At 40.8% G+C, this 24,901-nt stretch overlaps 1 protein-coding gene across 33 annotated transcripts in view; it reads right to left on the bottom strand.

The window, feature by feature from the left end:
• Positions 1-3,512: 3,512 nt before the first annotated feature.
• The window catches only part of Abi2 (abl interactor 2), an 83,049-nt gene continuing 61,660 nt past the window's right edge, over positions 3,513-24,901 (bottom strand). For all 33 annotated transcript variants that reach the window (XM_036173408.1, XM_036173411.1, XM_036173426.1 and 30 more), the window contains 2 exons: positions 21,619-21,792; positions 3,513-7,959 (listed from right to left, as the gene is read on the bottom strand). In XM_036173408.1, the coding sequence (XP_036029301.1) occupies positions 7,784-7,959; positions 21,619-21,792 (350 nt within the window). In that variant the 3' untranslated portion in view covers positions 3,513-7,783. The remainder of the gene's footprint in view (positions 7,960-21,618; positions 21,793-24,901) is intronic.

The following is a 24,901-nucleotide window of genomic DNA, read 5'->3' as shown; positions in this document are numbered from 1 at the left end:
CTTAACTGTATAATGATTTTTTTTCAATGTCTAAACTTTTTATTGAGAGAAAGATGGCTGGATCTTAAAGATTATCAAAAGACCTATTTTCATTAGACAATTAAAAAAGAAAGATAACAACGGGTTTTTGTTTTGGTTTTAAAGTCCTTTAAAAATCAAGGTGCTCCTACCCACTGGTGTCCTATCTTGTAAAGGGCTGAAAACTGTTTTAGGTTTCCTCTCTTTATTGTACTTTGATGTTATAATACTGAGTTTGTCTAAAAAGTTAGAATTGAGGTCAAAGTAATTCTAACAGGGTAACAACTCTAAGGTCAGGATCAACAGGAATCCAGGTTTCAAAAGCTGGGCAGTAGTGTGAATCGGTTCATCAGACTTCCAAAAGAACTTGTCTTCGCTACTCAAAACAGCTTTGTTACTTAAGCAAGTAAAAACCCATCCCAGACATTTTCATGTATCATCAGAACTAACATTAAAACTGATGTAACCCCAGATTTTACTCCAGTTTAGAACAATTAAAACAATGTCCTGTATGAATGTGATGGCTTGATTAAAAAAAAAAAGGCTGAATTATTTTTGTTTATACATGAAGATGGCTTTCCCTTAGAGAAATTCCTTCCAAATTCAAATCAAAATCAAAACCTTTTGGAATTTTTTTTTTTAATTTTAACTTTGTTATCTATAATATGTGATCCCTCCAAAGTTGACCCAAAAGAAAATGCAAGAAAAAAAAGTCCCACCATCTTTTAGGATGGTCCTTTTAAAATCCAGTGAAAATGTGTTATGAAACAACGTATTTCATATACAATGTGTTGGCAGGCATGGGCTTTGGTTTGCTGTGAAGTAAGCCATGTTAGAAAGCTATCTGCTATATATAATATAATCCCCAGTGCCTTGAACTCTCTAGAGGAATAGCATCTAAAACAACAAAATCACCAAGTAAACTTTGAGGTGCTAATGAAAGAGAAGGCAGGTGAGTATTTTTGAAGTTTGGGCACAAATGAAGAGGGGAATGACTGTCTTCTATTAGAGAGTTTTCGTCCACCTAAATGGAGTCTGGCTGTTTGCTACCAAAGATGTTTAGAGAAGCAGCTCGGAGTCAACACTGAGTCCTACCTAAGAGCCAGCCAAATTCGGGAGCCTGTTGTCCATGAGCTATGAATCTGAAGCAAGTGATTGTTAAACTTCTTAGGAAGAAGACGTGGCTGCAGCACTTAAGGGAGACAGGATACATTTTTAGGAACTATCCATTCATTAAATTTGTTACAACTTAATACCAAAAACTGCCGTTTTTCACAATTCCACCTCCTAGTTTTTCCTGTATTTGTAAATAGTTCCTCCTAGGAAATAAGCATTAACTGGAATGTTTGAAATGACCGCCTAGTTTTAATATCAGCCTCTAGTGAACTCTTCTTGCAGAGATGCGTAAGGTAAAATATGATTAGCTTGTGCTCAGTGTTGTAAAAATACTGTTTACTGTTTTCAAAGAATTGCACATTATCTCTAACTGGGATTGTCTTCTCCTTTCCCTGGAGTCAAGGCTCACTCTGACTTCTAGCTATGGGAACTTTGTCATAAACAGATATTATGTAGAAGTATACTTTTTTAAAGCATGAAGATAACAATGTACCAGAAAGTGGACATTATTCAGAGGATTATGCACAGCTTGGTAAAAATGAAGTTGTGGTTTTCTTACAGCCTTTATTGTTTTCTTCTGCATAAATGTACACTCATTTCATTATGTGCCTTGCTCCCTGATTGTGCAAAGCTATATATACACACAAATATATATATATATATATATATGAAAGAGATATATTCATTCAGTACTACTGACATGTTTTTATTCTACTGCTGGATTAAGTTAGTTTCCAAGTTACACTTGACACTTGTCATAAACTATTGTAATGGCTTAGGACAATGGTCAGAAAGCCACAGAAAATTTGTTTTTCTAATTATATATTTTATGTCATCTAGCCCAATCATTAATTTTAAAAAATTAAATAGATTCCACTTAAACACAGGATTTTGAGTGTTTTGGATGAGTACCACCAAGAACCTGGTTTTGTAGGGCTGGAGAGATAATTCACTATTAAGAATGCTTTCTGCCCTTCCAGAGGACCAGAGTTCAGTTCCCAGCACCCACATCGGGCAACACAAAAGCTCCAAAGGAACCAATGCCCTCTTCTGGCCTCCAAAGGCATCTGAACACGTGTGGCATACATACACATAAATAAAAGTAAATTCTTCAAAGAACCTGGTTTTAAAGCTTGTTGTGTCAGGAAAAATCAAGTGTTGTAGGGAACTAACTACAGGTCTTCCATGTGTTTTGCTTGTTTATACCAACAGATTGGAGATCATTAAATATTACTAATTAGGAAGTGATTAGGGGCCAACAAATAAGGTGTTTGCCAATAGGCCTGACAACCTGAATTCCAGTCCCTGGAACTCAGGTGGATAGGAGAGAACCAAATTCCCACAAATTATCCTGTGTGTGTGTACACTTTCACAATAAATGTGTTAAGAAATTTCTATTTTAAAAGTAGTAATAGCTTTTTATGGGCGGTTTTGTTGTTGTTTTGTAAATTAAAAGTAATTTGTATTAACCGGGCGGTGGTGGCATATGCCTTTAATCCCAGCACTAAGGAGGCAGAGCATCTCTGTGAGTTCAAGGCCAGCCTGGTCTACTGATGAGAGAGTTCCAGGACAGTCAGAACTACAGAGAAACCTTGTCTTGAAACCTCTCCCCCTAAAGAAAAGTATGTGTGTGTGAGCCTTCACAAGTATATGAGATAGAACTACAGCTAGAGAATATTGGGAACCAAACCCAGGTTCTCTGAGTGCTGTTAACTGCTGAGCCTGTTTTAAATAAAGTACAAGTGGGTAAAATCTAGTGCCAAAAAGGATCTCCCTCCCCAAATGATCCTGCAATGATCTGGAAGTACAATGAAGTATTGGGACTTCCATAGCAAGTGGATCTGTTTAGTTACAGGTTACAAATCACTTTACCATTTTTCATCAGACTATTAATAAAAGTTATTCACCATCTGTCAGTGCTACCAACTGTGGACCCTTTCATTTCTGGAGAAATCCCTTTCTTGAAAACATTCCTTTAGACCGTGTTGGCTGAGCTTTCTACGTTCCATGTCATGGAAGTTGCATGGGCTCTGAGGACGACGGTCACAAGAACTGGAGTAGTGTTCTTATTCTGGAGATTGCCTGTTAGAGAAATCACTAGAAAAACTTTTGTAGTCAAATCATTTATCAGCTGGGATCTTAACCAACACCTTTGTTTCTATCAACCTCGTTCCAATGACAGAAAAATTTACACTTAACCAAAACTTATGTATATCAAAATTAAATAAGCAGCTGTCTTTAAAATATTTCAGAGATCAAGCTTGTTAAAAGTTCAACTCTATTTAAGTCTTAATAAGTAATTGAATAGTACCATCAATGCTTAGAGCCACCTTAGAAAGAAGTAGTAAATACATAAATAATTCTGCAAGACACTGGCATATACTTCGTGTGATTTTTATTTGGGTCAAGTTCTTAGTACACAGCAATAATTATTCCAAATACAATTTAAAAATTAAGTGAATGTCCCTCACTCATCTGGAGGTGCTCAATGGCGCACATAAGGAATGTCACTGGCAACACTTGCCCGCTCAAGTTGCCTGAATGTTTTTTTACTCAGTACCACCAACTCTCTGGGAGCTATAAAGTGTAACAGGCCAGATCATAAATTGTTTACAATCTTTTTGTAAACCATTTTGTTAAGAAAAAAAGGTACATGGACACAAAATATGATTAAAAACTGCTTTTCCATAGAATCCCAAACTTGCAAAAGAGGCTTCAGTTTAATGTGAAAATAAGCTTTTTTTTCCCTTACAAAAAATTTAACATTTATTAGCAAGGATCATTTACACAGCTAGGCCCTGTCATTTCATTTGTTGATTTTTTTTAAATAGAGATTCTCAAAACAAAGAGCATAACGTAAACTTAGGTAGCCAAGCTCGATGCCTCCACTTAGTGACTCTGTAAGGCTCATAAGTAAGGCTGTGTACTGTGCTGTGCTCTGATCTGCTCCTGCCAGGGTTGAACTAAATACAATGCCTTCTTGCTACACACAGCTTTATGGAAAGGTGTTTACGAATGAAGTTTTAGAAGGGTAAATGGAGATTATTTCCACTCAGGTTGCATTTAAACTTGAAGCAATATGAATACTTGGGTGGTTATTTATCAAAACATGGCATATCTTTTCAAGTATAGTCCTGAAAACAAGAACTCATGATTTCTAAAGAAAAATCTAGCACATTTAATTACATTTGGTACAGTGGAGAGAAGACTGAGCTGAGTCAAGAGCTAACTAGCTGTTTATCTGAAACAAAGCATCAACCCCATCATTAAAGTGAGACTGGAAAAAACATCTTTAAAGCTTATTAGTTCCAAAATTCTAAGATACCAAGTAAACGGTGTTAGGGAAATGTCAGCTCCACACCCATTAGGAGTTCCTGGCCAAAGCTATTCAGAAGTGAACAGCTCCCATTCATTTCAAAGACTTGGCAGTCAACCTACCATTTATTTCTTCACCAAAGCCCTTTCCAGAAGTCAAGGCGGTCTTCAAGACACACCATGTTCTCTCCGTAAGGAGAGAAGGTGATAAAGGTGAAGCAGGAGTTGTCCTGCAGGAAGGGGACCTTTAAAGAACATGAAAACTGGAAAACAAGTGAGCTATCATTGTGATGCCCCATCCATAAGAATCCTCTTTATCAACAGAAAACTGTTAGAGTCCAACTCTACTGCAGACATCAACTGTAAAGATGCACAAGCCAGTCTCCAGCTGGGTGTACACAGCAGCGGGACAGGGATGGAAAGGAGGGATGAAATGTCACCCAGTGGCTTTTAGGAACAACAAAAGCAGCAGGCCTGTACCAACCCCAAAAGGGGAACAGCAGGTGCCTCTTAGGAAGATAGAAGGAAGTAGCCAAAAGGAAAATACTGTTGGAGACATCTTAAAAAGTTCATATTTATTCCAAACACAGCAGGCTGAAGACTCTGGGTCTAGATTTCACACATTGGCACTGTTTTTGTTTCTAATTTGCCTTGGCTATATGGTCAAACACAAGAAGTATTTTCACTCAGATCCATGGACCTTCAAACACTAATAGCAAAAAAGAGACAAATGTCCAGTCTCCCCCGCCCCCCAGGGTAAAGGAACTGTCCACAGAATCAGACATTTGAGGAAAGACAGCGCCCTCAGAGCACCTGTGTCCTGGTAAAGCAGACTGCTTACTGGTCACCTAAGTTTCAACATTCGTTTAAAGTTCTTAGTATCGACCATATTTTAGTTTATGGCAAATAAATGGGAAAATTTACAATAAAACAGGAGATAACCTCACAGTATTAACAGCATGCAATCTACAAAATATTACATACATTAAAAGTCTCCAATTACTCTAGGCTTGGCTCATTGTTAGAGTATCCTTCCAAGACAATTTATAGAATTCAATACTGAAATTTTTTAAAAAATGAAAGAAAAGCCAACAGATAGTGTTTTTTGTTTTTGTAAAATCGCATCATACTCATTAATACAAGTGGAGGAATCAGCTGGCCCATGGATTCCCCCCAGTGCAAGTCTTTAGCACAAAGTACATGGTCACTAGTGTATTCTGCAAACCCCAATTCAGCAGGGGTTCAAAAGGTAAGCTGTATTCCTGTGCCCACCACAAGCTGTTTCTGTAACTATACAATACAAGCTAATTGTTTGCTGGGTTTCCAAACATCGTCTTATTAATCCACTAAGCTCATTCAGCAAAAGGCAACTTAATAAATAATTAGTGCAACTATTTTCAAAAGTTTCCATGTACCAATACAAGCAAAGTTAAACATGTTCATATACAGTCTTGCTGGGTCCAGAGTGGAGCTAAAAGCTCAGAGAACATTCAGGGACATATCCTGAAGACAGTCAGGACAACCTAACAAAAGCATGAAGTAGAAAGTGTTCTAGAAGCAAGTTAAAGATGAATCCAAAGTGTTCAGAAGAATCTAAAGTATAATAGCTGATGTGTAATGTCATTAAAGGGGGGGCTGCTGCCTAGCATAGTGACTCCTGCTTGTAATCCTAGTATTGGGAGGCTAGAGCGGGAGGAACACCATGTCTGAAACAAACAACTGCAACTTTAAAGCAAAAAAAGTCTTGGGAAGGAAACTGTTGGGTCTCAGTTACACAGTGAAGCCTCAGGCTCAGATAACAGATCTCTAAGTGGAGTTCGCTTCTGCCTGTACTACCTGCTCTTCCCATCTCCACTTGTTCAGTTTTCAACCAAATTCTTCTAGTATCACTGACCAGCATGTTCAAGGCCTGCATCTGAATTACAGACAGCTATTACTTCCTCTTCCTTTTCAGTCTTCAGGTGAAGTGACCCAGCCAGATTTATTCTGGCCAACTCATGGGACTGATGAGAATCCACACTGGAGCTTTGGGCCTAAATACAAACTTGCCCATCACCTATCTTTTTCTTTTCCAAGTATTTCTTATACTAATTACAGAAGTGATTATTAAAGCCACCAGACATATAAACTCCACTGAATTTAAACTAATTGTGAATGAGGGAGATGCCAATCATCAGTGTTGAGTGGGTAAGTATTTTGTCCTAGTCTCTTCCACGACCCTCTTTAGTGTGAATCCCTGGGTTCAGATTCTTACTGCGAGTGTCTACTTTAGAGTCCAATCACTTCAAATCAGGAGACTATTTACAGTTCTACAGCTGAGAGAATTAAAAATGACTCAGCATCAGCTAACGCTGCCATTGAAAACGGTCCAAAAGCACAGCAGCAGCCTACCATTCCCTATCCAGTGACTGTCCAGAAACCTGATAACTAGTCTCTCTTAAAAAGGGGGGAAATGTTTTAAGTATCAAAAGAACGGCAACAGCTGGTCTGACTTCCTAGTCCTACTCTCAAAAGCAGCACCTAAGGTGCAAGGCTGGAGCCTTAGGAACCTTCGTGTCCAACTTGACACGCCCACCCCAGTACAAGAGCCTACCACATTTCGCAAAGCGGCTCTTATTGGCCATGCAGTCTCGTGCAACAGTGCATTAAAATCCAACTGTGGTGACTGTTAGCCCTGGGGAATGTTTGGAGACTTTCAATTATGTCATCCTTATTAATCTACAAACAGGACAGGATGCAAGGGAGTTCAGTATTAACTCACCTAGCACACTCCAGTGCTAAGAGAACACAGGATTTACAGTGTTAAAGAAAAAGAGGCTTTGAAGCAATCAAAAGTAGTTAAACATGGTATTTAAACACTGGTTCCTTCCTCTCCATCTAGTGGAAGAAAGTAAGGGCAAGGGTGTCCATCTGGCCAAGAGGCTAACCCCAAGACTGAGGCAGTGAACACCCAACATCACAGATTCTGCAGGAAGAGAAATCCAAGGGTGTACAGGATTCCTGAGAAAGATCCCAGACTTTTATCTCAAGCCAGTCTTGGTCTGATTTGTTCTAGCTACATGTTTATGTTGTTATGCCTTCTATAGATGGGGAAATGGTCACATTTTCAACCCAGACAGCATCGTACAAATGACAGCAAGAAGATCCATTTGTTCAGACTCGGCTTTGATGTTTTGTTTTGAATACTAGGGGATGAACCAAAATATAGTAATAAAAGAAGTAACTTCACTTGTATGCTTCATTTGTCTCACTGGGAGGAAATTCCCAGGGCCTCGAGCTAATCTGGGAAGACCTGACCTCCTGCAAGGCAAGCACAGCTGTGCTGAGCTGAGCTTTACTCCGAATAATGCATAATGGACTCAACGTAATTCCCAGGGAAGAGCCCAGTCACTCCATTCATAACTCCCTCATACCAACCATCGTCATTCTTCTTGATGACATAAATAATGGCTCCCTCCTGAAAGGACAGCTCGTCTTCCTTGTCTTTTGTATAATCGTAAATTGCCACAACTAGGGGAACAGAACAGGATGGGAATGAGAATACATTCCTAGAAAAATGAGACCAAATAAGCACTCATGCACAGCAGCTTTCTAAACATTAAAATTTATCTCCATGTTCTCTAATAACCAGGTCAATACAATTAAATACCCTTTTCTAGAAAAAAGGTTCTAAATCCAGTATAAATAGCAAACAAAACAATCACATTTAGTTAAACTTACCCTTCAATGGCCTCTAAGAAAACTGCAGCAAAGAAACATAATCTAAGCATTATGAAAGACAGCTGTTCACTTGAACTTACCTAAGGCACCATTTTGTGTAAAAACAAATGCATAGATTTAAACATTATTCTACTGTTGTGAGGTACAGTATGAGGCAACTGAGAAATGAGACAGACTAAAGGAACAGAGGGCCACAGCTACTTTTTGGGACTCTGCCTATCAGTGAATGGGAACTCTATTCCTACATGGTAAGTCCACTATACATCTATTTTTACTTTCAAAACATATACTGCATTATGTTAGCAATTTAATGCATCCACACTAATAAAGTGCTAAAAGAACTAGGACACCTGTAAGTTCCTCTGTAATTTTTATGGTTTAAATCACTTGGCAATGGGCATCTGAACCTTTATCTCAAATAATCTGTAGTTCCTACTATTACAGCTACCCTCAAGAATTCTGATAAAATGGGATGCCTTAGAACTTAACTAACATCCACTTAAGATTTAAGTCTTTGTTCCAACCCCCTGTATCTTCTGCATACTACAAAGAACTTTTTTCAACAAAAATCTCCATTTGGGCCAGAGAGATGATTGGTGGGTAAAGGTACTAACTACCAAGCCTGACAACCCAGTTCAGTTCCTGGGACCCACATGTCAGAACAAACTGTCTTTTGACCTCCACCATGGTGACCTCCACCACGGCACTCACACATGTGTGCAGAACATGGACCTTCACACATGTGAATAAATGTATTTTAATTATAAAGTATCTCCAGCTGTTCTTCTAAGCATACACTGTAACTTGTCTTAAAATTTGAGAGCTGGGATGTATCCCAGTGGCAGAGCTGTTGGCCTTATGTTTCTAGAGTACTTTAGTAAAAATCTATTGGCTTCCCTCATGCATAATAATCTTCTATTATTGGGATTCACTGAGGACATCAGAAAATATTTTTACAGAGGAAGAGTCAGGAATATTGGAAGAATCAGGGCTATTTCTCAAAATATCACCAAGTATCTAAAAACAATTCAGTGTAATTATATGACAAGTTCAGGTATAAGGAAATTAGAATTAAAGTGTTTAGTATTGCCAGCCAGTCAGTATTTTCTGGCTTTTTGTTGTTGTTGCTGCTGCTGCTGCTGCTGTTTTTTAAAGAAAAGGCAACGTACTTAGTACTTAGGAAAATGTACCCACTGAAAAGTAATCCAGAAGATAATTAATTACATTTATATTTTGTAGCAACACTTAATAGACAAAGTTATTGCACTCAAGGCATGCATCTATTCTTTAAAATATAGAAATTGGAGGCTATGAATGTAGCTTGGTGGTAAAAGGCCCAAGATTCAGTCCACAGGGAGGGAGGGAGGGAGGGAGGGAGGGAAAGAAAAAAGAAATTGCCTCAGAAAGAGTTCACAGTAAACACGAGTCCATGGGCTCTGGTTATAGTGGCACAGGAGACCCTATTTTTTAAGGGGACAAAATTAGCGATCAATTGAAATTTTTAGTTTAATCCCCTCAAATAATGCTGTTAAAATTACCAATTTTCATTCCGGGGAAACATAGACATACACGAAATGTCAAACATCGGCTACTGCTGTCTGGTTACAAGCAAAAAAACTAATGGTGCCTGTATTTTCTCTCAATATTTCGAGTATTAACGACATGCAAACACTCTAAATTCCAAGGTGTATGAAACACCTGAGCTGAGCAAAATTTGGAACAGGAGGAGGAAGGAGAATTCAGGAGGGAGGGGAGGTAGAACAAAGCAATGGTTCAACTGTCTTCTCATAAAATGTGGAAGTTGATACAGACAACAAACGCCACACACTGAAAACTGGAGATACTGCTCGTGCATCTCTTCCCAACACGAGGACTAGACATTTCTAAACAGATCTACATCCAGTCAGTAGTAAATACATAACCAATATTCGTTCAAAGGGAAGTGAGAATGGTCTGGAGAAGCATGGTAACGGCAACAGATCCACTGCAGAGCACCAGCAATCACATCAGCAATGAACTGGCTGGGAAGCCACTGCAAAATCAGAAGGTAACCAAGTTACCCAACTCAATATACTTTTTTACTATCTTGTTATGGACTGAGATGATTTCACTTACATGGAGAGTGAAGGCTTGTCCTAAGACAGTAAAACCCTGTTTAAGATCATTTGGAACTGATGTACAACCTGCCCTGAGGTAACCAAAGTTGACTTTGTCATTATCGCTAATAAACTTAACTTCCTAACAATGCAATCTGAATTAAAAGTAATTTCAGAACTTCTTGTGGATGTTGCTTCAATGAAAACAATGCCCCTTTGTTAATAAGGCCATGTTCCTTCTGCCAGGCTACTCAGACTTCACATAAAAGTGACTAATAAAATGCCTGGTCCTTTTGAGATCCCTGGTCCTCTCACCCTGCACGGCTTGGCAATGAGTACCTATGCTCCCCCTCTTGACATCTCCCTCCAGTTTCTACCAAGTGTCTTCTATTTCTCTTGCTGCTCCCCGAGTTTCTACACAAGTCAGGAAACTAGGAGCTGGCCTTGCCGTCCCCAACACTCCCTATAACTCAAATCCTGTTAAATTCTCCTCCCGAACCTCGGACCCCGAAGCCCTTCCCTCATTGCCGTGGCCATGGTCTTCCAACAAGACCTGGAGGACACGACAGTTCTAAGCAGTATGAGCATTTTAGACTCTTCCTGACTTTCAACTCCTATGCACACTACTTCCTGATGTATTCACCTTGGATGATAACTTGGTCAACTCTCAATCAAGGAATAGTTCTTGGTTCCTTTCTGTCCTTCTACTTAACAAAAGTACAAAAGTGCACTATCTTCAAGCACAAAAATGCTCCTGGATGCCAGAAAAAAGAAAAAATAAAAAACAACTGACCTTTACTAACCCAATCCTTCTGAAAGTCAAATTGCTCCCATCTATCCTTTTTGCAGGCCTTAAAATGGAGATATCAAACACATCCTAAAAAAAATATTTTTAAAGACAAATTATTTGGTTTTAACAGGTAACTCTGAAAGTGCTGAATTAACTGAGAAACAATGCAGTTAGTGGGCATTTCTAAGTTCTAAACTGAACACACTGGATGCTAATAAATGGTAGGAGCACAGAGGCCAGCAAGTCCCAGAGCTCAGGACGGCAGGGGAAGGGTGAGTGCCATAGTTCAAATCTCAACTCAGCGTCATCTCCAAGCTCACAAGGCTACTTAACTTCTCCTTAGCACGTTACAGGAGTTACAATAGTCCTCTCATCTGTTACCTGAAAGTGCTGTGAGCTTAGATGCAGTGATTCACACACACACACAAATCATTAGTTTATTAGTAAGTTCTGTAATGTGACAAGCATAGAAAGAATACACAAAAATGCCTGTCACTTTGGGTATGATGGTATTTAATCCAGCACTTAGAAGGCAGAAGCAGGCAGGTCTCTGAGTTCAAAGGCCAATCTGGTCTACATAGTAAGTTTCAGGACAGTTAGGGCTATATAGTGAGACCTGTCTCCAACAAAACAAACCAAAAGTTTGCCTGCTGTTCTGTATGTCAAATGTGTTGCTCTGATTGGTTAGTAAATAAAACACTGATTGGCCAGTAGCCAGGCAGGAAGTATAGGCGGGACAAACAGAGAGAAAAATGCTGGGAATAGGGAGGCTGGGGGGGGGGGGGGGGGGCACCACCAGCCGCCGCCATGACAAGGAAGATGTAAGGTACTGGTGAGCCACGTGGCAAAGTATAGACTAATAGAAACGGGTTAACTTAAGATAGAAGAAGTAGATAACAAGAAGCCTACCCCGGCCATACAGTTTGTAAGCAATATAAGTCTCTGTGTGTTTACTTTATAAGTGGGCTACAGGACTGTGGGGCTTGGCAGGAGCTGGAGAAAAACTCTCCAGCTACATTTGCCTCTACCCAAGTGAAGGCAGAGTACACAACCCCTTCTTCATAACTACATCAATAAACAAGAAACTGAAATGTAGTTTATGCTGTGGTGGTGGTGGTGGCCGCCACAGCCTTGGGACCATACAAGGAACTGTACCAAACTGTCTCTGTTATTTTGTGAAGATTCCATTGTTTGGGGTAATATGGGGGTGGGTTGTCTGTGTTTTGTAAGACAGGATCTTGCTGTGTGGCCAAGGCTGGTCCTGAACTCCTGAAATCAAGTTGATCTTCCTCTCAACCTCCCAAGGAGCTGGGATAAGAAGCACAAGCTGAGGTGAGAGGGTGCTACTGAAGGAGGGAGAGGGGGGCTCCCAAGATCTCCAGCATGCACTGGCTGCAGAACTAGAACCAGGCCTTAAGGTTTGAGACAGGAAAACAAGTCATTAAGTAACGGCCTCAACATTTATTCACAGATAAAAGACACATCCAGAAACTACACCCTGAATAGTTCCTTTTGTTTGCAACAAGAATATGGAAGGATGTATTGGCCTTAATGTTTTTATTTTTGTTTGGTGGATATTTGGATTTTTATTTTTAAAAAAATTTCAGGTGACCCAGAAGTGCAATCCTTCATCTTCTGCCTCTTGAGAGCTGGGATTACAGGTCTGTGCCACAACACCTTAATCCCTGTTTTGAAAGACTTGAATATTAACAAACATCTAACCTTAGAAACATTGGGCATATTCTTTTAAACTTTAGAGAATTAGCTTAACAGAAAACTTCCTTTTGAAAGACTCTTCGGATTTTTACATGTTAGTGAAGAGTTAATTTTGTTTAAAGTGAACTTTCACCGTAGTTTTTTTCTAAAGGAATAACTAAGTAGGCTTCTCAGAGCTGCAGACTGCCAACACCTTTCCTACAAACATGTTTAAATGAGCTGGAGAGTCCTACTTACAGTGTAAGGTGTAAGTTAGACAAAACACAACTGATTTAGTGTATCACTCAACTGAGTGTTCATGCAGCCTCCTGTATAGTCGGGCTTAAAGATCTTCCTTCATTAACATGTTTTTCGAGATAGGCTTTCTCTGTGTACTTTTGGAGCCTGTCCTGGATCTTGCTCTGTAGACCAGGCTGGCCTTAAACTCAGAGAGATCTATGGGGCTCTGCCTCGAGAGAAGGGATTAAAGGCATGCGCCACTACTGCCCAGCATGTTACTGACTTTGTAAGTCTTTCACATTTTTGATATTACAAAGCTCTCTTATTCTTACATTTGAATTTTCATTATGAAGCATCAAATTGTATTTTTGTACCAAATATTTGTTTTATTTTTAATTTGTGAAGACAATTAATTACATAGACTAGTTTTTCAAATGCTAACTCAACCTTGCATCCTAAGTCTAAATTTTATTTCGTCACAATATATTATCCTTTCCCCACACTGCAAGATCTCACTCAATGAAAACTCTAAGAATGTTTCTACTGTTTGTCTGAGACAGGTTCTCACTATGCAGGCGTAGCCCTGGCTAACCTGGAACTTGCTCTGTAAACCAGGCTGTCCTCAAACTCACAGACCCTCCTGTCACTTCCTCGTTAGGGCTTGGACTAAAGGTGTGTGACACTATGCCCACCTTCTGTCTATTTCTATAGAAGAGTCTCAAGGATTTTTGTTCTTAAGTAAATTCAGTGTAATTCTGGCTTTCTATCAGTTCATCCCTGTTCCTCAGTTCATCAGCTGCACTGCCTCCATCTCTCCCTTCTGGTAAGTTTGTTTCATAAATGTTTGAGGCTGGAATGATGGTTCACCAGTTAAGAGCACACTGGCTGCTCTTACAGAAGAGTCAAGTTCAGCTCCCAGCACCTACATGGTGGCTCACAACCATCTACCTCCAGCACCAAGCATGTTTTGTAGAATATTATTTTAAGATGTGTTACATTTGTTTATGGTGTGGAGTATTTTTTAATGATGCAAAATTGTGTTGCATTCTTTATGTTGCATTTGTTGAACTCTGTGAAGCTGTGTTACTGTGCCTGTCTAAAACACCTGATGGTCTAATAAAGAGCTGAACGGCCAATAGCTAGGCAGGTCTGGCAGGCAGAGAATAAACAGAAGGAGAAATCTAGGATGAAGCAATGAGATCAAGGAGTGAGAAAAGAAGAGGCTAGCCACTCAGCCGCCCAGCCGCCCAGCCACACAGCCGCCCAGCCACACAGCCGCCCAGCCGCCCAGCCACACAGCCGCCCAGCCACACAGCCGCCCAGCCACACGCCGCCGCCACAGCCGCCCAGCCGCCCAGCCACACAGCCGCCCAGCCACACAGCCACACAGCCGCCCAGCCACACAGCCGCCCAGCCACACAGCCGCCCAGCCGCCCAGCCACACAGCCGCCCAGCCACACAGCCGCCCAGCCACACAGCCGCCCAGCCACACAGCCGCCCAGCCACACAGCCACACAGCCCACAGGCACGCCAGCCAGCCACACAGCCGCCAGCCAGCCCAGCCCCAGGCCGCCAGCCACACAGCAGCCGCCACACAGCCGCCACAGCCACACCACGCCAGCCGCCAGCCAACAGCCGGCCACAGCCACCCAGCGCCCAGCCACACAGCCGCCAGCCAGCCCAGCCACACAGCGCCAGCCACACACAGCCGCCCAGCCACCGGCCGCCCAGCCACACAGCCGCCCAGCCGCCCAGCCACACAGCGCCCAGCCACCACAGCCGCCCAGCCACACAGCCGCCCAGCCCACACAGCACACAGGCCCAGCCACACAGCACACAGCGCCAGCCACAGCCGCCCCACACAGCCGCCACAACAGGCCCCAGCCCACACAGGCCGCCCAGCCACACAGCCGCCGCCAGCCACACAGCACACGCCGCCAGCACACCACCAGCCACACAGCCGCCCAGCCAGCAAGAATACGAGTGAAGGTAAAACTACAAAGGCAAGGAGAGGCAAAAGTCACACAGGGTAACTGAAGGAAGCTGACTAGAAACAAGCCAAGGCAAGGCTGGCATTTAAGAGTAAGAATAAGACTCTGTGTGATTTATTTGGGAGCTGAGTGATGGGCCCCTCAAAGAGCCACAAGAATAAAGAGAAAAATAATCAACAGGTGTGAACGTGGTAGACAGATACACACGAAAATGAAGGCAAAGAGCACCCCAACATGTGGTTTTAAAAGCACTGGCTGGAACTTCCAGAGAAGCTCCCTGGTCTGGAGTTACCTGAAGGACGGCTTTAACCATAAGCTTGGTGTCCTCACACTCCATGGGAATGTTCCAGGTACCTTTCTCATCGCTTGGTGCTGGAGACAAACCCAGGACCAAGTGCTCTACCACCAAACCACATCCCTAAGCACATCTTTTTTTTTTTGAGAGAGCTTTGCTAATTTGTTTTTGAAATTTGTTTATTTCCTCTCAATTATTAAACTTATGGGCATAAAGTTAATCAGTTAATCATATTTTTTTATTATCCTCTTAGTATCTATAGGATACATGGTACCTTTCCATCTCATTCCAAACATCTTTAACATGTCATTTAATGTTATAAATTTCTTCTAAACACTAGTCCACACATATTAATATAATATGTACACACACACACACACACACACACACACACACACAGAGTAAGTTAAAAGTAGGGCTGGGAAAAAGGGTCAGTGGTTGAGTGTTTGCCTGGCACACATGAAACCCTGGGTTCATTCCTCAGTCAGTCTGTCTGTCTGTCTGTGTCTCTGTCTCTCTCTCACACATACACCTAGTCTTCCTTATGTTTTCTTCTTTAAAAAAAAAACTAATTCCTTTTAAGTGTTTATTTCATTTCTAAATGACTGACTATCCCTCTTGGAGTGGTATTTTGTTTGTTGCTAGTAGAGATGGCTTGCTACGTCACTGCGACTGGCCTTGAACTCCTGGCCTAAAGAAATCCTTCCCTGTCTCCCAACACTTGGGGCTACAGGACTATGACACAATCTCAATTTATTTCTGTTTTCTATTTTAGCAAAGTCCTACTATGGTCAAAAAGTGTACTTTCTATCATTTCAAGCTTTATTTGTAGAGAGTTTTTATAGCCTAAAATACAATCTACATCAACAAGAAATGAATATTTTAAAGGAATATACATTATGTAATTCCTTGATGAAATGTCCCATACTTCTCAAAGAAGGCAAGTTGATTACTTATATGGTTCATGTCTTTCTATGTCCTTATCGATTTATTGTTTCTTTTGGAAAAAGGATTTTTCATTTTTATAGGCATAGGATTGCTGTACCTCCTTTAATGAAATACTGTCTCCCTTATTGTATATAATATCCCACACTCTGAAATCTTTGACATTAATACAGCTAACCTAGCCCTCTCTTGATCCTGAAAGTGGGTTTCTTACAGGCAATACACACATTTGGTCTTGGATGTAATCACTCAATTCTCATTTGAGATCCTCTAAGTGCTTTACTTTTCAGAGCCCATGTGCATAGGCTACATTTCCAACAGCTAGCTGTATATTCAAATCCAGTTGTCTGGGCTAGGGAGCCGGCTCATTGGGTACAGCCTTCAGCACACAAGTTCCAGTCTCTAGAACACGCACAAAACAGGCCAGCAGCAGGCCTGCAAGCCAGTGTTCCCACAGCAAGATGGAAGGTGGAGACAGGGCCACCTCGCCTGTTCCACAGTGACAAATGTCAAGAGAACTTGTCTCAAACAAGCTGAAAGGTGAGCCTGACACCAAAGGTTATTTTCTGAAATCCAGAGTGTGACTGCATGTACTCATGAGATATGACAGACATGTTTACACACTATGGCTTTAAGAATATACTAGTTCACAGGCAGTCCATAAACATTATATTTACTTGCATTTCCCTTCCATCATCTGTCTTAGTGAAGTCACTTTCATATGTGTTCTAAGAACCGTGTAGCTACCTGTACAAAGCTGAAACCATAAAGAAGATGTGTATAGCCGTATATTTACCATATACTCATCACTCTGCTTTGTAGATCTGAGATTTCATCTGGTATACCTTCTGTATGAAATCTCTTTTAAAATCTCTTAGCATGCCTCTGCTAGTCACGAGGTCTGAGCCCTTTCCTCCCTTTTGGTCTGTAAAGGTCTTCAAAAGGGTATTTAGCTGTCCAGTGGTGGCACACACCACATCCCAGCACTTGGCAAGTGATCTCTGTGAGTTCCAGGACAGCCAAGACTATGTAAAGAGATCGTGTCTCAAAAAAAGTAAAAGTTTATAATAGTGATAATAAATAAATAAATAATAGGGTGCTTTTGCTAAAGAACTTCAGACTGACCTCTTCTTTCATTGCTTTGAAGATGCTCCATCTCCAATCTGCAGGAAAACTATGCAGTTATTCTTGTTTTCTTATGAGTAATGGGTCATTTCTCCTCTAAAACTCTTTCAATATTATTCTCTTTATTAGTGGTTTTTTAATTCTTTATGATGTGCCTTAACATGGTTTTCTTTGTCTCTTCTATTTGGAGTTTACTTCTTTATACTCTGAACTTACAGTTTTTGTGGTAGATAACTTCCAAATAAGCTCCCAATGATTTATTTCTGCCTCATGGTACTTGAAATCTTTATGCCAAAACCCACTCCCTTCATTTGGCTAAACCTATTGACTTACTTTTATTAAAGCTTTATAACCTTTATTTTTACTTTATGTGCATGGGTAGTTTGCCTGCATGAACATCTGTGCACCACATGCATGAAGTATCCACAGAGGCCAGAAGAATACATCAGATCCCCTCAGAATGGTAGTTCTGAACTGTCAAGAATGTTCCCGAAATCAAATCTAGGTCCTTGGAAGAGCAGCCAGTGCTTTTAACCACTGACCCATCTCTCCAGCTCTCCAACTTGCTTTAATAAACAACTTAAAGGCTGAGGAGACAGCTCTGACCATAATAAAATGCTACTGAAGCATGATAGCCTGTGCTGTGGAACAATCTTTTGCTACACTATGAATATGTATTACTCTCACTGGTTAATAAAAAGCTGATAGGTTGTTAGCTGGGCAAGAAGTTAGGCAGGAAAGCCAAACTGAGAATAATGGGAAAAAGAGCAGAGTCAGGAGAGACAGCTGCCCAGGACACAAGATATGCTAGAGGACAGGTACAGCCAAGAGCCACGTGGCAATACACAGATTAATAGAAATGGGTTCATTTATGTGTAAGAGTTAGCTAGTAATAAGCCTGGGATTAAGCCTCTGAGTAGTTATTTGAGAATTGGTGGGCGGGAAAGAAATGTCCAACTACAGGCCTGAGTTTGACCTGGAATACTAACTAAGAAGTCCGGTTGGTGATACACATCTGTAACCCTAGCACTGGGAAGATAGGAACAAGTAGATCTGGGGTTTGCTAACCAGCTAGTCTAGTCTAATCAACAAGCCCCAGATCTCAATGAGAAAACACTGTCTCACAAAGTAAAGTGAACAGCTCCTAATGAAAAATATCCAAGGTTTTCTGGCCTCTACATGCATGCATACACATGCACATACTCACACTCTCACAAAACATGATGAAACTGATAAATCTCTTCTGAGATCAGGTCAAAAAACTTCTGTCCTGCCAACACACTTTTCTCTGGCTCTTCTTGCTTATTCATTCTAAGGAGGGAAATGTTAGCTGCCCCTATGGAAAGACCCATGCAGTCCAGAACTGTGGGCAACCTGGCTAAAAAGGAAGCTAAGCCCCTCATGTTAATAATACAGGATAAAATTAATCCTGCCTTAGGCAGATAAATGATCTGAGAGTATGCTCTCCCCTAGTCAAGTCTTTTAAAACAACTGTAAGCTGTAGCTCATACCTGAGCAACTGTCATGAGAGACTCCCTGGGTTACAAGGTCCAGCTATGCCACACAGACAAGTAGAAAAGAACAATATTTTGTTTAAGACAATAAATTCTGGACTCATTTGTTAGAGAGCAATAGACAACTAGACATATCTTCTTCAGCTGTGGAAACATTTTGACTATGATTGTTTCAAGTCTATTTTACCTTTTCTAGAGGCTACAAACATATAAACACACACACACACACACACACACACACACACACACACACACACAATAAATACTATCTGATCTGGCCCTATATACCTACTGGTTTGCTTTTGCTTTTTAAAATGTTTCTTTCCTCTTTGTGGCACAGTTTGGATGTTTCTATTGCCGGGGTCAAGGCTGCTGACCCCTTCTCCTCTAATGCCATTCCAGATACTCTATTTTTCATCTCCAAGAAGTTCAATGTCCCTAGTCTAGAGATCAGATGGCCAAACACCCTAACTGTCGAGCTGGAACTCTCATCCAATAACTGATGGAAGTGGATGCAGAGATCCTCAGCCAGGCCCCAGGTGGAGCTCCAGGAGTCCAATTGTCGAGAAAGAGGAGGGACTGTAAGAGTGTGAATTGTTAAGACCAAGATTGGAGAGGCACAGGGACAAATAGCCAAACTAATGGAAGCACATGAATTATGAACCAAAGGCTGTGGAGCCCCCAGCTGGATCAGGCCCTTTGGATAAGTGAGACAATTGAATAGCTTGAACTGTTTGGGAGGCACCCAGGCTGTGGGACCCAGACCTGTCCTTAGTGCATGAGCTGGCTGTTTGGAACCTGGGGCTTACACAGGGACACTTTGCTCAGTCTGGAAGGAGGGGACTGGACCTGCTTGGACTGAATCTACCATGTTGAGCAGAATCCCTAGGGGAGTCTTTGCCCTGGAGGAGATGGGAATGGGGGGGTGAGAAGGGGGAGGACAGGGGAACTCATGGCTGATATGTAAAATTAAATTAAATTTAAAAAATTTTTTAAAAAAAGTTCAATGCCTGTCTATCTCTAAAAATACTGTTTCTCTCTCATGTTCATTTCCCTTTTGACAATCTGTGACATTTATAAAACCTACATAGCTGGAAAGAACTGAATGGCTTTTGTTTGGGGACAAGCTATGCTACCACCTGTTATTGAGCGTCTGAAGGAGCACTACTTTGTGTAACCTCCCCCCTTCCTGTTTGAAGAGAAAGAATAAATCCACTTTATTGTTGCTCAATCTTGGAAAAAGGCGTTAAGCCCATTATTTATTTAAGATTTACTTTTTTTGATACTGTGTGTCTGTGTGACGGTATGCACACAAGTGCAGGTGCTCACAAGGTCAGAGCATCAGACCCCCTGCAGCTGGAGTTAAGAGTGGTTGTAAGCCATCCAACATGGGCACTGGGAGCCAAGCATGAGTCCTCTGCAAAAGCAGTACACGCTCATAATCGGGAGCCATCTTATCAGCCCCATGAACTCTAGTTTTTCGTAAAAGCCCACAGATGATTCTATGGTGGTTTGGATGAGAACGACCCCACAGGTCCATATGTTAGAGTGCCTGGTCACTAGTTCATAGACGGATTAAGAAGGGTTAGGAGTGGTGGCAGTGTTGGAGAAGGTGTGTCACTGGGGGATGGGTTTTGACCTTTCAAAAGCCCACAGGCACAGCCCCTCCAGTCCCTCTGGGTCTCTCCCTCTCTCTTTCTGCCTGCTGCCCGTAGATCTGAATGTGTACTTAGCTACTCTCCAAGTACTGTCCATGTCTGCGTGCTGCCACACTCCATGGTGATCAAGGTCTCCCTCTGAAGCTGTAAGCAAGCCCTCAATTGAGTGCTTGCCTTCGGTAAACTGCCTGCTCATGGGATTTCATCCTGGCCATAGAACAGTAACCAAACATGTTCTAACATGTTTTGAGACGTAATGGGGAGTTACTTTGGTCTCTTTAACAGAAAATTTCCTTCTACATCAACAAAATTCTCCCCTCATTCTAAACTGGTTAGATTTGTTTTCTTTTCCCTTTTGAATCGAGGTCTTACTCTGTAGCCCAGGCTGACCTGGACCTCACCATGTAGCTCAATCTGGCCTTAACCTCCCAAGTGCTGGAGTTGTAGGTATGAGCCACCTGATTAGTCTCCAGACTTGGAAGCGCCTGTCCCAAGGTCACCTAACAGAGGAATTTTACACACACTCACACACCTCATTCTACAAAAGATACTGAGACATCATTCTTTGGAAGAAAGTTTCCTATAAAGATAATCAAACTCACACCTGTAAAAACATGTCAGAATTCACTATCTAAAAGTTCAGCACAATGGTACACACCTGCAATCCCAGCATGAGGCAGAAGGGTCAAGAGTTAGAAGCCAACCTGAGTTACCAGGTGAGACTGCTTCCAAAAGAAGAAAAATCAAAGTAATAATAATGCTGATGACAATGGATAAAAGCACAGAGATAGAAATAATCTGGAAAAATATCCTCTTCCTGGGGGATTCCAAAGAAAAGCCTAACTGTTTTTGTTTTATGTGTTATACAAATAATTTGTGAAAAGCAAGTTCAACACTAACAGACAAGCATAAAATGTTACCAATGACCTTCAAAATCATAAACACTGTAAACTGACTGAATAACCAAAATGGAACAGGTAAGACAAATAAGTAAAGTTTTACTTATAGGTAAAAACTAAACAAGACTCTTTTCTGTATGTACCAGAAGTCTCATATCTATGTACAGATGTCTTCTCCCTCCAGACCACCCCGACACTTACCCTTTTCCAAGTAAGACCTTGGAGCCCATGGTGGGTCCTCTTCAGCATAAGGATCACTGTATTCAACCACGGCTGCTTCCTCCTCCTCATAATCTTCTGGAGGTGGCGGTGGAGGAGGGGACTCGTCGAAGACTGGCTCTTCCACAGGTGGTGGTGGAGGTGGTGTATCTGAAACTAAGAATTTATCAAGCTGACAAACTATATATTATGTAAAGTTCAATATTTAGCTGAGCTTCTAGATTAATTAAACATAAACTCAGACTCAAAAATGATCATCTTTCAAAAACTGAATGAGTAAAAGGAATTTTCACACCATTAGAGGATTTTAAATCGCCAAGCATGACTTCTCCCTCTCTTTTGGGTAAGTGTTGTTGATGGATGCTGAATGAGGTTTGGTCAAAACACTTACTTTTGGGCCTCCAGAACCTTTCAACAATAATACATAATCACCTTTTTAAAGAAATGAGTACAAGCCGAGGCAGTGGTGGCGCACACCTTTAATCCCAGCACTTGGGAGGGAAGCAGAGGCAGGTGGATCTCTGTGAGTTCGAGGTCAGCCTGGTCTACAGAGTGAGTTCCAGGAAGGGCGCAAAGCTACACAGAGAAACCCTGTCTCAAAGAAAAAAAAAGAAGAAGAAATGAGTACAATATAGTTGGGCTTTATATCCTATCCAAGGAATTTTCAGAGATATTAAAAACTTGAATACTCAGTCACATACAGTAAAATGAGTCAAAGCAGTAGTCCAATTTTTACAATGTGCTACTTTGTTCTGTTTTCTGTCTATTTACTCAGACAGGTTCTCACTATATAACCAAACTGGCCTCAAACTCACAATTTTACTGCCTCAGCTAGGTTTATAAGGGTTCACTACCCCACCAGCCTAATTTTCATTTAACAGAATTGTATCAAATTGGGGAGGAAAAAAATCACTAACAACTTTGGGTACCTTCAGACATTAAAACATTTTGTTTGTAGAATTTGAACTAATTCAGGTTTAGTCATTATTTAAAATTTCTTGACATGTATTATTAGAATCAGTCTCATTATAGCCGGGCGGTGGTGGCGCATGCCTTTAGTCCTGGCACTCGGGAGGCAGAGGCAGGTGGATCTCTGTAAGTTCGAGGCCAGCCTGGGCTACCAAGTGAGTTCCAGGAAAGGTGCAAATCTACACAGAGAAACCCTGTCTCGAAAAACCAAAAAAAAAAAAAGAAAGAAAGAAAGAAAGAAAGAAAGAAAGAGAGAAAGAAAGAAAGAAAGAAAGAAAGAAAGAAAGAAAGAAAGAAAGAAAGAAAGAATCAGTCTCATTATATTGTAGCATGTAAAAAAATCATCTCCAAGCTAGGAAGTGGTAGCGCACACCTGTAATCCCAGCACTCGGGAGGCAGAGGCAGGCGGATCTCTGTGAGTTGGAGGCCAGCCTGGTCTATAGAGCGAGATCCAGGACAGGCACCAAAACTACACAGAGAAACCCTGTCTCAAAAAACCAATCAATCGATCGATCAATAAATAAATAAATAGATAGATAGATAATAAATAAATAGATGAATAGATAAATGAATAAATAGATAAATAAATAAATAGATGAATGAATGAATATAAATATAAAATAAAAAATCATCTCCAAACCCAGAAAACTCAAGTTCTTAAAATGCTTGGTACATACTTGAACATTACAAAGCAAAATAAATGTGCAATGACAAGCTACCCAGTCTCAAACATCAGCGCTTATTCTCACTCTACTATAAAGCACTAAAACTGTACACATGAAATTCTGTATAGTCAGCTGTATCCCCATCATACTCTGTTACTTCCGTGTTCCTGCCACATGCTTTAGCCATTCTGTACTTACCTACTTTGTAAAAACTGACTCATTATAAAATCTATACTCATATGGGCTTACAGAGTTTGAGGGTTTTTTTCCTGGGGTTGGGGGTGTCTCACTGTATAGCCTAGGGTGGTCTTAAACTTGTGCCTGACACTAGTGGGGTTTTTTGTTTTGTTTTGTTTTTGTTTTTGAGACAGGGTTTCTCTGTGTAGTTTTGGTGTCTGGAACTCACTCTGTAGACCAGGCTGGACTCAAACTCACAGAGATCCGCCTGGCTCTGCCTACCAAGCATTGGGATTAAAGGTGTGTGCCACCGCCACCACCTGGTTTGTTTTTTGTTGTTTGATTTTTGTTTTTGTTGGTTTTTTTTTTTAAGGTTTTTTTGTCCTTTTAAATATAAAATAAATCCATGCTCTTAATATATCCCTTATTCAAATTTAATGTTTTTCATACAGTGGGGGGAAAACAACAGTGAAACTTCTGTGTACATTATTAAAGCGTGTGCACAGAAAAAGAGATCCAAGGGACTTTCAGGAAAATCAGAGAAATAACGCTATAAATTACTTAAAGCACCAACACTGATCATTTTACATTCTTTCTAACTGCCTCAGAGCCAGGCGACTAGGACTGCCACAGTTAGTGATTTGACTTTTGCAGTGTACCAGTTATCCAGCTGGTACTTTAAAACACATTATTTTACTTAATCTCTTAGATTATTTTTACTTTTTTGTGATTCTAGAGCTCTATTCAAGACCCTTACACATTCTACACAAACCCTCTAAACTTCACTCCCAAGCCAAGGTGTTTTTAATCTTAATTTTATGGATGTGAAAAAAAGATTAATGTTCCTATAGCAATAAACAAAAAAAATACCTAAGTACTTCCCTCTGCCCAGTACCTTAGAAGCTACACTATACTAGAAGATAAAGTTTGTAGCTCTTAAGTCATGCTTCATCATCACTAGGTAAATAGCACCCAACAGCCTCATGTGGCTAGGAACTACGTTCTGTACTGAAAAGAGTATGGTGGACAAATGTCACCAAGATGTGGACAACCAAGTTTTGATTTATGATTAAGCAGAGTAAAGATTTAAGAAATTATAGTAGCATGCATCATAGACCAAATTCTTTATGCTGACCAGAAAAGGCTTCCTGAGACCTGATGGATGAGTCAGGTTAATGGCTGGGAGGTAGTAGGGCATGGGGAACAGACTTCAAGTTAGCTGTAAAGAATGAAAATATTCTTTCAGAGTACAGAGATAAAGCAGGAAGGGTATTTTCAAAAAATCATCAAAGTTGGGACAGGCAGAGGCGGCCTAACCTAAAAGGACTCAGCACAAAAGGGTTTACTAAGTTTGGGCTCTACTCATGAGTAACAAGGGGCATCATCTGAGAATTCAAACTAATAATAATAGAGGTATCTGTGCATTTTATCACAGTGTAAGGGGTTTGATATAT

The sequence above is a fragment of the Onychomys torridus genome, chromosome 23, assembly GCF_903995425.1.
Source record: "Onychomys torridus chromosome 23, mOncTor1.1, whole genome shotgun sequence".
NCBI classification, from domain to species: Eukaryota; Metazoa; Chordata; class Mammalia; order Rodentia; family Cricetidae; genus Onychomys; species Onychomys torridus.
Note: the sequence above shows the minus strand (reverse complement) of the source record. Positions and strands in the feature narration are given on the sequence as shown.